A 14,646-nucleotide genomic window follows, 5' to 3' on the forward strand; every position below is an offset into this window, starting at 1 on the left:
GGGAGAAGATATAAACAATCCATGTATCTGACAAAGGATTTACTCAGAATAACCCCTATACATCAATAAGAAAAAAGCAGACAGGGAGTTCCGTTGTGGGGCAGCAGAAATGATCCCTGGTCTCGCTCAGGGGGTTGGGGATCTGGTGTTGCCATCAGCTGTGGTGTAGGTTGCCAGAGCCCCTATAGCTGTTCCACCAGCTCTAACCATAGCACACACTGAGCAAAATCCTAACCAAAAGGTAGTTAAGGGAAGAACCTTAATTAATATTACCACTTAACAGCAAGACCTACTTAGCACAGATGAGTCAAATCTTGAAGGTACAATGACCAGGGTATGTGTTTTGCAGTTTTTCTTTGTTTCAGCTTGCTTTAGAGAGTTAAGCACCACTTAAATAATATATGATCTAGGCTTGCACCAAATACATGTCTTCTCCCCATGGGAAGGGAACTAGGACCTAGTTTTCAAAAGACCTCAATGCTAATGAATGTTAACCACCTTTGGAGAAGGTAGATCAAGCCCAGCAGACAGACAGCAGAGGCCACAGGACCTCTTGCACATAGATCCCCACACAAAGACAGTTAAGTTCAAAAAAGGAGTCTATCAATATAGTTCACTGAAAGATGGAAGGAGGAAGACTCTGCCTCCCCGACCTCACGTGCTCTGTTATGGCCTCTCCAGTTCCTCTGTCACTGCATTTGCTCAGAAACAAATGCCCAGGCTTCCCAGACTTCTCAGCTCGGTCTTCTCAATCGTGTCCATTCTACCACCTTCCTTAAGTCCCCATATGTGATAACACTCTATAATTTGGCAATTGACCCAACCCTTGCTGAACAGGAGAAGTCCTAGAACCACTGGTTCACATCACTCTGCATCCTGATAAATCCCACCCTACCTATTTCCCCAGTAATTGCCCACACTCATACTTCCAGGCAAACATCTGTTCCAAACAATATAGAAACAACATACTGCTGGGGCTTCTTCAAATTACTGTGGCCTCCCCTGGAACAGCCAGAAAGATTTTTGTTCTTGGTATCTTCCTACCTCTTGCTTTCAGCATCTTCTTTCCCTCTCCAAGAGAGTACTAGCATTTGAACAAGGAGCTCTAAACAAGCCCACACCTTCAGTGCATGGAATAAATCCGTAATGTGTGATGCCCCGCTGTGAATGGTGTATGTGTGAGAGAGATAAAGAAACTGAGATCTCCCATTTGGTGGAACAGGGTGGTTCAGCATCCTTCTCTATGAATCAGGGTTCTCCAGAGAAACAGAACCAAGAGGATAGATGATGGTACATAGATGATAGAAGATAGGTAGATGTATAGATAGATATACCTTTTATCTATCTATCTATCTATCTATCTATCTATCTATCTACCTACCTACCTACCTACCTACCTACCTACCGGAATTGGCTTGCTAGAAACTCACACGGAAATCGATGTTGCTGTCTTGAGGCAGAATTTCTTCTTCTCCAGAAAACTTCAGTGTTTGCTCTTAAGGCCTTCATTTGATTAGAGGAGGCCCACCCATATTATGGAGGGTAATATATTTTACTTAAAGCCAACTGATGGTAGACATTAACCCCATCTACAAAATACTTTCATAGCAACACCTAGATTAGTGTTTGATTAAATTCTTGGCTACTACAGCCTAACCAAGTTAGCACATAAAACCATCACACATTCTCATCTGCTCCAGGTCCTCGTTCCCATATAACACACCTAAACTTCTCCTAGAAACATGACTGCCGCAAAGCACCTTCCCACTTCCCAGTAAGGCCATTTCCCTGCTCGTGAGTGGAAGATAAAGGGAGAGAGGAATGAGAAGCTTTCAATTTTGTCTTCTGAAAAGCTCTAGTCTCTGGAGAAACATTAAATGATCTACTGCGATGAGGATTTGGCATCTGGTTAAACTGTCATCCACAGCATCTCTTCCTCCAAGAACAAAAATTAACCCTATTGGTGTTTTCGCCACCATCCCTCCAACAAAGGATGATTTGAGTCTTTCTCCATTTTATGTCAAAACTGTAGCCTTGGAGTTCCCGTCGTGGTGCAGTGGTTAACGAATCCGACTAGGAACCATGAGGTTGCGGGTTCGGTCTCTTGGTCAGTGGGTTAACGATCCGGCGTTGCCTTGAGCTGTGGTGTAGGCTGCAGATGCGGCTCGGATCCTGCGTTGCTGTGGCTCTGGCGTAGGCCGGTGGCTGCAGCTCCAATTCGACCCCTAGCCTGAGAACCTCCATATGCCATGGGAGCGGCCCAAGAAACAGCAAAAAAAAAAAGACAAAAAAAAAAAAATCTGTAGCCTCCCTAGGCCATGCGCTTGCTCTAGTCTTGCGGGAACTTGTCTCAGGCTCTGGGGACGTGAATTTTGCATGCACACCACTCAGGCTCTGCCTAATCCAGCTGCTGTTAAACTGAGTATGAAATGGCACGATTTGGAGTTCTGTTGTGGCTCAGTGGGTTAAAAACCTGACAGTGTCTCTGAGGACGCAGGTTCAATCCCTGGCCTCATTAAGGATTAAGGGTTAAGGATCCAGCATTGCCATGGCTGTGGCGTGGGACCCAGCTGCAGCTCCAATTTGACCCCTAGTCCAGGTACCTCACAGGCATAAAAAGAAAAAGAAAAAAAAAGAGAGAGAGAGAGAGAGAGACATGGCACAACTTTTTTAAAAAGTGCACCTTAGGAAAAGAAAAAAAGAGTATTACTTTTCCTAAACTGTCACTTCTCCTTTCTCATTTAACATACAAATAAAACTTTGAATTATTCATGCTGGATCAATCAAAACTCTTGGTGTCAGTGATGTGCTGATTCAGTCTTTTTCTAAACGGATTGGTCTGCCCCCTCAGGGATCCCTTTTCCCTCATTACCACCCCAAATCAAGGTACGTTAAATAGGCTTCCAAGATAATTGGGCGACTTGAGTCACTCCTAAAACTTAAAAAGTATCCTTCTCAAATTGTGCTGTAGAAGTACTTTGGAAGAGTAATTAAAGACTAAAAAATGAAATGCTGGAAGCCAGATGAAAAAGAAAAATCAATGAAAGTGCTCTAATTTGAGTTCCCATCCCTTAAAGCAGAAAGTGTTCAGTTTCCTGACAGAGCACAGCTTTTTGACTCTCTGTTGCCTGGAAACTCAAGTGTTGCCTCCTTGACCAAATGAAAAGCTATTTAAGAACACAGAAAATGGCTCTCCTTCTTTCTGAGCACATGGCTGGGCATTCAGGGGCCTAGAGGAGACAGGCCTGACCCAACAGAGGAGCCAGAATCCATCATGAAACCAAGAAACAGACATAGTAAAATGTTTCCTTTAAATTCTAGCACCTATGGAGTTCCCGCCGTGGCACAGCGGTTAACGAATCCAGCTAGGAACCATGAGGTTGCGGGTCCGATCCCTGGCCTTGCTCAGTGGGTTAGGGATCTGGCGTTGCCGTGAGCTGTGGTGTAGGTTGCAGACGCAGCTCGGATCCCGCGTTGCTGTGGCTCTGGCATGGGCCGGTGGCTACAGCTCCGATTCAACCCCTAGCCTGGGAACCTCCATATGCCGTGGGAGCGGCCCAAGAAATGGCAAAAAAGACAAAAATAAATAAATAAAAATAAGTAAATTCTAGCACCTAATCTAGAATCCTAAGAGTGCTGACTTGGTAGGCTGCCCTCAGGCATCTGTACACTGTCATGTTTCTACTGCTTCAAAGGCCCTCCTATTGTTTTATTCAGAGCATCACTACAGTAGACCCAAGCAACAAATACGGACTTGCTTCATGTCCTTGAAAGAACCTTGTGGCAAGAACTAAGGAACTTCATGCTGCTCTTAGGTTCGGCTACCCCTGCAACAGGACATAATGAACACTCGTTACACTGAATTTGGGAGGTGCCTGGCAGTCTTTTCTGAGTTCAAAGTGCCTAATCTCATTAGCTATCAGATACCATGTCTAATCCACTGTTCAGACTTGTGTCTGCTGTGTAATTGGGTTCAATGTGTGTATTTAACAATAAAGCAGACCTTGGCCCCACAGAGAAGTTAGATGCCCTTGAAGAATCCATTAACTCAAGGATGGAGGCAACTAAACCTCATGCATTTCTAATTATACGCAGGAGAATTAACCAGACCTAAACCCGACCAAACTTATGAACATCACGGTGTCATAGTTCAGCACCCGCCCTAATGTTCTAAGGAATGTATAATACATAATAATCCTTAGATTCATCTGTTCCTTCACTTGACAACATTTATCTATAGGTCACCGACTGTGTCCTTGTCATTCTGGGTGCTTGTTGGGGCAAGTGATGCCAGTGATAAACTACCAGTCCCTGTCCTCACGGAGCCCAGTGTCCAGATGCCTCTGATAAAAGATTGTAGACCAATGTCCTATTTCATAGGAAAACATAATTGAAATACTATTTATTGCCTAGAACCCCACATTATTAGCAGCATTTCTTTAATCATTCATTCCAGAAATTTAATTCTACTCCTACGTCATTCAGTCCTCATCCTTGTATCACAGCCGTTTCCTGCCCATTATGTCACCTTCGGTCAAGTCGCATTCATGACCACGACTTTTTCAAGTCTGCTGAAAGATGGAGGAAAGGGGAAACTTGGAAGCACTGAACACCTCATTACATGCCAGCCCTTGTGCTAAGGAAAAACTGAAGCAACTCATTTAATCCTCCCAGCAATTAGCAGAGGTAGGCATTATTTTATGTCTTCCTACTGGTGCAGAGACTGAAGCTCTGGAGAAGGAAACAAGAGAGAGAACAGGTCGGGGCAGAGTCTGCTTCAGACCCAAGAAACTGACCCCAGATGCCTGTGGTCATCAAAGTTCCCGATCAAGCAGCCTGCATGGATGAGGCTGTGGGTGAAATGACACAGCCTCCATCCTACAACATCCCACAAATTTAGTTATTTACTAGCTGTGTGGCCTCAGGAGCAGGACCAAATGGCTGAGAGCCTAAGCCTCAATTTCATCCCCTGTACAAAGGGGAGAGATGCCTATCTGAAAGAATTTCTAGGAAGATGTTGATACGCCCAGCATGTGCTAGTTCCTTAAAAAAAAAAGTGCTGGAAGAGTTCCTGTTATAGTTGGGTAACAAATCCAACTAAATACCATGAGGATGAGGGTTTAATCCCTGACCTCGCTCGGTGGATTAAGGATCTGACGTTGCCGTGAGCTGTGGTGTAGGCCATAGACATGGCTTGGATCCTGCATTGCTGTGTCTGTGGTGTAGGTGGCGGCTGCAATTCCAATTCGACCCCTAGCCTGGGAACTTCCATATGCTGTGGACATGGCCCTTTAAAAAAAGGGGGTGGGGTGGGGCTAGTGATAATGCTGATGCTCTGATGGCCTCACTGCGATCAGAAGAACATAATCATTCAGACTTATACCTAAAACCACCACCAGCAGCACCCTTCAGCCAAAGCCCGTGCCCCAGAAGGGCTCTGCCTTGCAGAGATTCAGAGTGTTTTCGCTTTGTGGGTGAGACAGTTTAAAAAAGAGACGTTCCCTTTAAAAATGCACTCAAACAGTCTTCAGGGAAACTGTTAAAGCTTCAGCTGAAGAAGCCAGGAGAGATGGGGCAGGCAGAATGATCATCACGTATTCTGTATTTCCCACAAGCAGATACTAGTTTATAGATACCCCAAGACCCTTAGGAAAAGTAGCTGTTATCCTACTGCAATCTGTTGACTAGGCATTTGGCTGATGAAGGAAATGATTTGAGAGGAAGCAAAGGACCCAAATCCAATTTAAAAGGAATATTAGTTCTACAACAATTCAGCTTAATTATTATTTATTTAGACATCCCACAGGTGCCATGACTACGTAATTCTATGTTCTACTGAGGGTTCAGGAAATGACTGGGATTTAATGCAGTTTAAACAAGCCATAACAATCTCCCATCCAGAATGCCCACTGCCATCTGTCCTTTCTCTAGGCATCTTACACTATTTCTCAGGCATAACCACACAACATACTCCCAGGAGGAAGGCAGAGGGAAGGCACAAAGCAGCTGGAGCCCGCAGAGAACTGCTCACTTGTCTAAAGATCACACGGTGGTTTGAAGGGAATGATGACAGTAGAATCCACATCTCCCAACCTCAGGTCTGTGCTGAGCCCACTGGCACTGAGCAAGCTCAGAGTGCCCCACTCCCCAGCACCCAGGCACTCTAGCACCTGAGGTAGCCATGCAGGGAGGATGGGGCTGAACACCTTAACCTGAGGGACCATGCATGAAGGAGGTCAGGCCTTAGGCAAGAAAGGAAGGCGTTTCCTTGGAGTTCCCTTGTGGCGCAGTGGGTTAAGGTCTGGAATTGTCACTGCAGCCGTTGAGGTGTGATGAAGGTTTGATCACTGACTTCTGCATGCCATGGGCGTGGCCAAATTAAAAAAATGAAAGGAAGGGATAAACTAACCCATACCCGTGAATGTTGTTGTAGGATGACTGACTGTCCCTGCTGCCTACCTAGTAATACTTCCCAGACATCTAGGAAATCTTCAGATATTTTGGAAGACGAGATGATGGTTCCTTAGCGTATGTGCTGTATATCCTACTCCCAGGGTGAATATTAGGATTTCTTTCCCCCGTCCTTTTATATTTATGCAACTACTCTTCATTCACATAGTTTCAGTTGTTCTATCAGCAAATTTGCAATGGATCCCAAATACTAAAGTTGTTACTGGTGGTAATAGTATTACCAATCGTAGCTGGTAGTAACCAGGCTTGAGTTGAACACACTTGAAATCCTGTGAACCTGAAAGTTAGACTGAATCCATGAAGAACAAAAGTAACACGCTACTGATTACCAACAATCACATTAATAATGAGCTTGAGTGTTTCTTTAGCATCATACCTTTGATAGGTTATTGTTATTATTTTTGGTCACACCTGCAGTACGTGGAAGTTTCCCAGCCTGAAATGGAACCTTCACCACAGTTACAACCTGTGCCACAGCTGAGGCGATGCTGGATCCCACTGCACTACACAGGAACTTCTCCTGCCCATGATTGTAAAATGTTCCTGTGGCCGCAATAAATGATGCCTCTAGTTTACAGATCACCTGATAAATGCAATTTACTAACAGGCTGTTTCCTCTCTGACCACTGGCTCCTAACACCTAAGGTTCAGCTCAGAGCATAGATCATGAGCGACCACACCTACCTTTGTCCAAACATTAGTGTTGACTTGGTTTCAGCTTCATTGAAGACTGAGGGAGAACAACAAATCACAATGGTGGTTCTACAGTTCCCTCCCAGAGAGTCCTGAAGAATTCGAGTCATTTTGCTGTCCCGGTACGGCACGTGTGTTTTCTAATTAGGAAAAAAAAAAAAAAAAAAAATGGCTATTACAGCCCATTCAAAGGAAAAGACAGAGGCAAGCAAGTTAGTGATGAGAAGTAGGCTAGAAATGCTAAATAAGAATCTGTTGCCTGGTCTTTGGATCTTGCCCATTCTGGGACCTGGGTCATATGAAATTAGCGTCACCATTCAAAGATCTGAATGGGCTTGATCTCCCAGCAAGCAGGGTGTCCATAACCAGGACAACCCCGGCCCTTTTCAAAGAGACACAGAATGAATCTCTAGGGTATATGGCAAAGAGAGTACATGGGTCCAAAAGGCAACTTCTCATAATATCACTTAATAGACGGGGATAGGACCACTTACTGTCCCTTCTGCCAAGGCAGAGATCACGTTTCCCAGAGCAGACAAAGACTTATTGATATTTTTCGCTTCGTCGAGAACAGCTCCCTCGGCACCAGTTTTGCTGACCTACCAGAGAGAAGAGGAAAACAGTGAGCTGGCCCTGGACAGCAAAAACACAGAGGAGGAAACTCCAACTCACAAGACAGCAAGCGGGGAGGTTGGGGCCGACATGAATCCTCCTGGAATGCAAGGAAAAATGAAGTAAGAATCATGGTGCTAAAACCTTCCCTTGTGCCTGAGACTGGGGATTTGTTCTCTCTTGTTGTCATTTTCCTCTCAATTAGGTTTTAGGGGAATGGCTGAAATGCTTCAAGTGCTAGAGCTGCAGATGCTTTCCAGGGAACATCCATCCAGGGAAACCAGGCTCCCAAAGTGCTGTCATGACAGAAAGGCTAGAGTCCTACAAGACTGAACCACAGCCTCCATGCAGGCCGTTAAGAGAAAACGCAGTTCTGGCCACAATAAATGGGCGGAGTATAAATCACAAGCTCCCACTTCAAGAAAAAGACAAGAGGAGGTTGGGAGGATTATCCAGACTCTCTGCTCCTTCTCGCCATACTCCCATAGAAAGGAAAAAAGGAACCACCATCCAGAAGGAAAAACACTCAACATGGAAAGTCAAGACAGTATATATTACATAGGGAATAGTCTTTTTTTCCTCCACAGTTAGAGGGACCACACACTGTTCCTCCTTGGCTGTGTTATTACTGGTAATTTCGTATTTACAGCATCTGCTCTGGGTAGACAGCAGTCCACAGATGCTAGAAAAAAGGGAACTCAACATGATTCATAGCCCTGCTGACTGGGCAAAATGACACAGGGGGAGCAGCTGCTCCCTGAAGAAAGAAAAGTGGGGAAAAGATGTTAAACTGCACAAAGGTGGATTTCAATTACGTATAGAGGAGAAAGTCTCAGTGACGGAGATGAATGCATGTGCAGGGGTAGACTTTTTCCAAAAAGGATAGAGTCTCATCTCTCTGGAAATCGAATGTGAGTCCCTTGCTCACAGAAGGAGAAATCACAGAGCTGCTGGATCACAAACAGACACAGTCTATTCACTCGGCGCTGTTTAAGGTGCTTTCATATTTGAGCATCTTAGCTCCACGAAATATGCAAGACAGGTGCATCACTTTCCTTTCACAGACAGGAAAATTCCGAGCTCCAGGGACATCAAGTCAGCTGCCCAAGGGAAGAACACCATTTAGGAGAGATGAGGACTAAGACCCAGAGGTCTGTTCTACCAGATCACGCGGACACATTCACACAGACACATCTAGGGCAAGGAAAATAGATGTGAGCATAAGAAACGATGTGCAGGACCACAGCTTTAAAATGCCTCATAAATATCATAAGCAATAACCACTGACACTGAGCAGGCCTCCGCTTTCAACTGCCAGCATTCAGCACTTTTCAGCAGAATCTAGGCCCTAAGTACTCATCTCTGTGCTCTAAAGGGAAAGGGGGCCAGCTTGGGAAGAGAGAAAGGGTCACTGGCTGTTTCGTCTGGACCCACATGACAGGGGTAGCAGCCAAGTGGATGCTAACAGTGAATCTAGAAGAGAGCCATGCTGCCCTACAGTCCCCCTCTGGTGGGCATCTGCTTAAATAAAGTTATAAGCCTGGACAAGTACAATTTTTGATTCCCAACTGGGACTGTCCAGATGATCTTCTGCTCAAGGTCGTATGAATGCAGACCGGAGGATAATCCAAGTAGCTGGTACTTACATGGATATTAGTGGCCATAACTTGGCGTCTGGCAACTCAGTGGTGGGAGCAATAAGTGGGGATCAATTACACAGTTCAGGAGACTGACCAAGCTTCAGGGCCGGCCCTGATGGGGACAGCACGACGTCAGCGGTGAGGGAGGCCACGTGGTATTGTGCACAGGGACTTGCTCTGTGATGTCACCCAAGGCAGGCAGTGTCTCCAGCCCGGGTGTGGCAGTAGGAGCCTCTGGTGGGGCTGTGGAAGTGGGACTAGGAGGGGCAGGTGGGAGTTTCTGGGAAGCCTATTTGGTCTGGAGCATGGCCTCAGCCAGCGCCTGGGAGAGCGTGGACAGGGTACAGATGCCCAAAGAAACCTCTGGCAAGATCAGAGAAGTGTCAGGACTCATGGTTAAAACAAGGGCTCCAGGCCCCACAGCTTGAAGGGAATGAGGCCACCCTCGCAGGACACCACCAGCTCATGCCTACTGCAGAGAAGCAGGGCACACAGGATGAGCTCCACGTTCCAAATCTTCCATTCGGCCCACACATCTACGGAGGCAGGGCCATCCTGCCCCAGCAGCAAAGCCCTTTTCTGGTTCATATGAATTGGTTACAACACGGAGATCTTTCCTGCTCTGAAAAGTTCACCTCCCTCCCTCATTTGTGCAGCTGCTTTGCCAGGCTAAGTCCATACCAACACTGGCCCACTGTCATCATCAGAGCTTAGGAGGAAGAAATCAGAGCTGCCACTCAAAGCACCTCCTGTGATGTGAATAGGGGACTTCAGGACCAGAAAAGAAAGAACAGGGAAATGAAGGTTAATTTTAATAACATCTTGGAACAACATCAGAAACTGTAAAAGCTCTTTAAAACCAGGGAATAGAAAGACATAAAAACTATACCATTGCACACTGAAGCAAATAACAGGGGGAAATTGTGGATAATACAAATAAAGAACCAATTACCTTTTCGCTCCCAGCCAAATCAACCAGATACAGCTTTCCACTGAGTTTTTTTTCAGTCTCTACATTCTCTTGTTTAATATTAATCAGGAAGATACTGTGACTTCTAGAGCTGTGTTCATTCATGTCTGAAAAGGAAAATAGTTTACTGCTCTACAAAGAACACACAAATTTGTGTAGCAAGCCTCTCAATACAGAGCACAACGAATCATGCCTACTAGCTCTAGGTTTTTAAGTCCATTCAATTTAAAAAATTATCTGAGACCATGATTTCTTCTTAAAAGCAATGCTTATTCTAGAAATAAAAGATTTATTTTAATTTTTATTTCCTGTTTATGGTCACAACCACAGCATATGGAAGTTCCCAGGCTAGGTGTCGAATTGGAGCTACAGCTGCCAGCCTACGCCATAGCCACAGCAAAGCAGGATCCGAGCCTCATCTGTGACCTATACCACAGTTCATAGCAACACCAGATCCCTGACCCACTGAGCAAGGCCAGGGACCGAACCTGAATCCTCATGGATACTAGTCGGATTCACTTCCACTGTGCCACAATGGGAATGCCACATAAGCTTTCTTAAGGAAGGATTAATATATACCCTTCTTCTATAACTCATGCTAAGCACACAAAAAGTCTCGAAGGTTAAATATACTTCATGAGGACCAAGTATATAAAATCTTCTTGGAGGCAAGCAGAACACCAGCAACTGTCTTACTCAACCCCCACTAGTAATCATTTCTTTCTTTCTTTTTTTGCTTTTTACGGCCACACCTGTGGCATATGGAAGTTCTCAGGCTAGGGGCCAGATTGGAGCTCCAGCTGCTGGCCTAAGCTGCAGCCTCAGCAATGTGGGATCCAAGCTGCATCTGCAACCTGCACCACAGCTCATGGCAATGCCGGATCCTTAACCCACTGAGCGAGGCTAGAGATCGAACTCGAGTCCTCATAGATACTAATTGGGTTTGTTACTGCCGAGCCACAAGGGGAACTCCGGTTTCTTAAAACTATCTAACCAAGGGTTCCTGTTGTGGCTCAGTGGGTTAAGAATCTGGCTAGTATCCATGAGGATACAAGTTCAATCCCTGGCCTCATTCAGTGGGTTAAGGATCTAGCATAGCCGCAAGCTGCAGTGTAGGTCACAGACACGGCTTGGATCTGGTGTTACTGTGGTCATGGTATAGGCTGGCAGCAGCAGCTCTGATTCAACCCCTAGCCCAGGAACTTTCATGCACTGCAGGTGCAGCCCTAAAAGAAAAATCAAAACAAAACAAAAAAGCAAAAGAAAAAACAAACAACAACAAAAAAAACCCCATCTAACCAGATTATATGGGAAAAAACTCTGAAGATTTCACAAAAATGTGAAAACTAATAAATAAATTCAGCAAAGTTGCAGGATGCAAAAGCAATACATAAAAGTCGGTTGCATTTATCTACCATAACAATGAATAATCCAAAAAGGAAATTAAGAAAACAATTCTATTTAAAATAGGAACAAAAATAATAAGATACTAGGAATAAACTTAACCAAGGAAGTAAAAACTTATTCACTGAAAACTATAAAATGTTGCTAAAGGAAATTTAAGAGGACACAAATAAGTGGAAAGATAACTCCTGTTCTTAGATTGGACAACTCACTACTGTTACGATGTCAATACTAACCAAAAGTAACCTACAGATGCAAAGCAATCTCTATCAAAACTGCAATGATTTTTTTTTGCGGAAATAGACAAGTACATCCTAAAATTCATATGGAATCTCGTGGGACCCTGAATAGCCGAAACAGTCTTGAAAAAGAATAAAGTTGGAAGGCTCACATGTACTGATTTCAAACTTACTACAAAGCTACAGTAATCAAAACAGTGTGGTACTGGCATAAAGGCAGACATATAGACATGAAAGAAATAGAATAGATGGCCCAGAAATAAACCGTCACATAATATGGTCAAATAATTTTCAACAAGCATGTCAAGACCATTCAATGGGAAAAGGACAGTCTCCACCAAACTGAAAACTGGATATCCACATGCAAAAATGAAATCTTAATCTTAGTCTTAGTCTTTCCTGTAAGGTCATATATAAAAATTACCTCAAAAAGAATCAAAAACCTAAATGTAAAAGCCAAAACTATAAAACTTTAGAAGAAAACATAGAGGAAAAGTTTCATGACACTAGATTTGGCAAGGATGTGACACCAAAAAACACAAGAAACAACAGAAACAAAAATAGATATATTTAACTTCATCAAAATTTAAAACTTTTGTGTGTGAAAGGACACTATCAATAGAGTGAAAAGACAACCCATAGAATGAGCGAATATATTTGCAAATCATGTATCTAAGGGAATGAGATCCAGGGTATACAAAGAATTCCTACAAATAAACAACTACAACAAAAAAGCCAAACCATTCAATTTTTAAAAAATAGCCAAAGGACTTGAATAGCATTTCTCCAAAGAGGATGTACAAATGGCCAATAAGCATATGAAAAGATGCTCAATATCACTAATCATTAGGAGAAATGCAAATCAAAATCTCTACTTCACACCCATTAGGATGACTATTAAAAGGGAAAAAAAAGCAGAAAATAAGTATTGGCAAGGATATGGATAAATTAAAATTCTTGCACACTGTTGGTGGGAATGTAATATGATACACCTGCTATGGCAATTTCTTAAAAAATTAAAAGTACAATTACCATATGACCCAGAAATGCTACTTCTGGGCATATATCCAAAAGAACTGAAAGCAGGAACTTGAACAGATATATATACACCTATGTTCACAGCAGCGTTATTCATAACAGCCAAAAGTAAAAGCAACACAATGTCTATCTATGGATGAGTGGATAAACAAAATGTGGTACATGCATACAATAAAACCTTATTCATCCTTAAAAAGGAAGGAAATTCTGATACATACTACATCATGGATGAACCCTGAAGACATTATGCTAAGTGGAACAAGCAAGTTACAAAAGGACTTATACTTTTCCACTTAAATGAAGTACCTAGAGTTGTCAAATTCATTGAGACAAAGCAGAATGGTGGTTACCAGGGGCTGGGAGGAGGGAGTAAGCGGGATGATTATTCAAAGGGTATAGAGTTTCACTTTGAGATGATTAAAAATTCTGGAAATAGGTAGTGGTGATGGTTGCAAATATTGTCAACGTACTTAATGCTGCTAAATTGTACACTTAAAGCGGTAAAAGTGGTAAATTTTATGTTATGCATATTGTACCACAAAACAAAGAAACCCACCTTACCAGAATGATAAGAAAAATAATAATGCTCTGGACCAGCAGTTGTGAACCAGGAGGCCAAGAGATGGATTGTCAGGTGTGGCATGAATGATTCATGATTAACAGTAACTTAAGAAACAGAGCGCAAAACTTCTTTACAAATGAGAGAGGCTATAAGAGTATCAGCCTTACATTCTTCCCCGGATGTGTAAGCAGAAGAGAAAGTAGAGTTGAACCTACACTGTATACAAGCCTAGGTTTACCTATGAAATTTGCCATATAGATGAATACCCTCTGATACATTTGTTGGGGTAGAGAAGCAGTTGAGAATTACAGTTCTGGGTCAAAGAATCATAGAGCAGGGGGTGAAAAGGGTGAAGGAGACTTAAAGAGGCTAGACCAGTTAACCAAGCAATGCTTGAATCTCTTCTACACCATGGGGAGAACTTGCTACCTCTCCAGATAGCAGGCTTTGCTTGAAGCAGCTAAAAGGACTGGAGTTCTTACAGTAGTTCAATCTGTTGCAGCTCTAACAATCCTGGGTGGTCTACCCATTCAGATCAAACAAAGCAAGCTGACTCTCATTCTTAATGTCAGCACCTTGAAGGTGTTAAGAATATGGTAAGAAATACTGCATTGTTCCCATGCCCTCCTCAGATATTTTTCCCTCTTGGACACTAGAAATCCTTAGTTCTTTCAGGTCCTCTTCATAAGGACCTGGACCTCACTCTCATCTGCCCATATTCCTCTAATTAAGACAGAGAGCCCCCATCTTCTCATGGAACCTCTGCTGCTCTAACACCACATGACCTGCTTCCCCGAAACGTGCCAAGTGAGGAACCAGGAGGTAAATCAGTCGTCTTGACGGTGTGTATTAATAAGGATCCAAAATTTACAATGAAACTCCCAACTCTGCTTTCTGAGTTCCTGCATGTCTTTCCTTTCCTTGTTTACAGAGGGCAGGAACCAAATATGATTTCATTCCATGGGTATGACTGGCATATAGAGTCTGCTGGTTTGGATTTAAAAACAAAAACAAAAA

The 14,646-nt window shown here is 43.5% G+C and overlaps 1 protein-coding gene across 1 annotated transcript in view; it reads right to left on the reverse strand.

The window, feature by feature from the left end:
- Positions 1-14,646, reverse strand: part of KIF5C (kinesin family member 5C) — a 169,334-nt gene that overhangs the window by 74,242 nt on the left and 80,446 nt on the right. Inside the window, exons 8-10 of the mRNA XM_003359416.5 lie at positions 10,369-10,493; positions 7,659-7,763; positions 7,156-7,304 (exon numbers count right to left, since the gene is read on the reverse strand). Coding sequence (XP_003359464.1) covers positions 7,156-7,304; positions 7,659-7,763; positions 10,369-10,493 — 379 coding nt within the window. The remainder of the gene's footprint in view (positions 1-7,155; positions 7,305-7,658; positions 7,764-10,368; positions 10,494-14,646) is intronic.

Source organism: Sus scrofa, chromosome 15, assembly GCF_054392235.1.
Source record: "Sus scrofa isolate SSC_HxYL_T2T_F1_AM1 chromosome 15, Sscrofa_HxYL_maternal_Yorkshire_Landrace_v2.0, whole genome shotgun sequence".
Lineage (NCBI taxonomy): Eukaryota > Metazoa > Chordata > Mammalia > Artiodactyla > Suidae > Sus > Sus scrofa.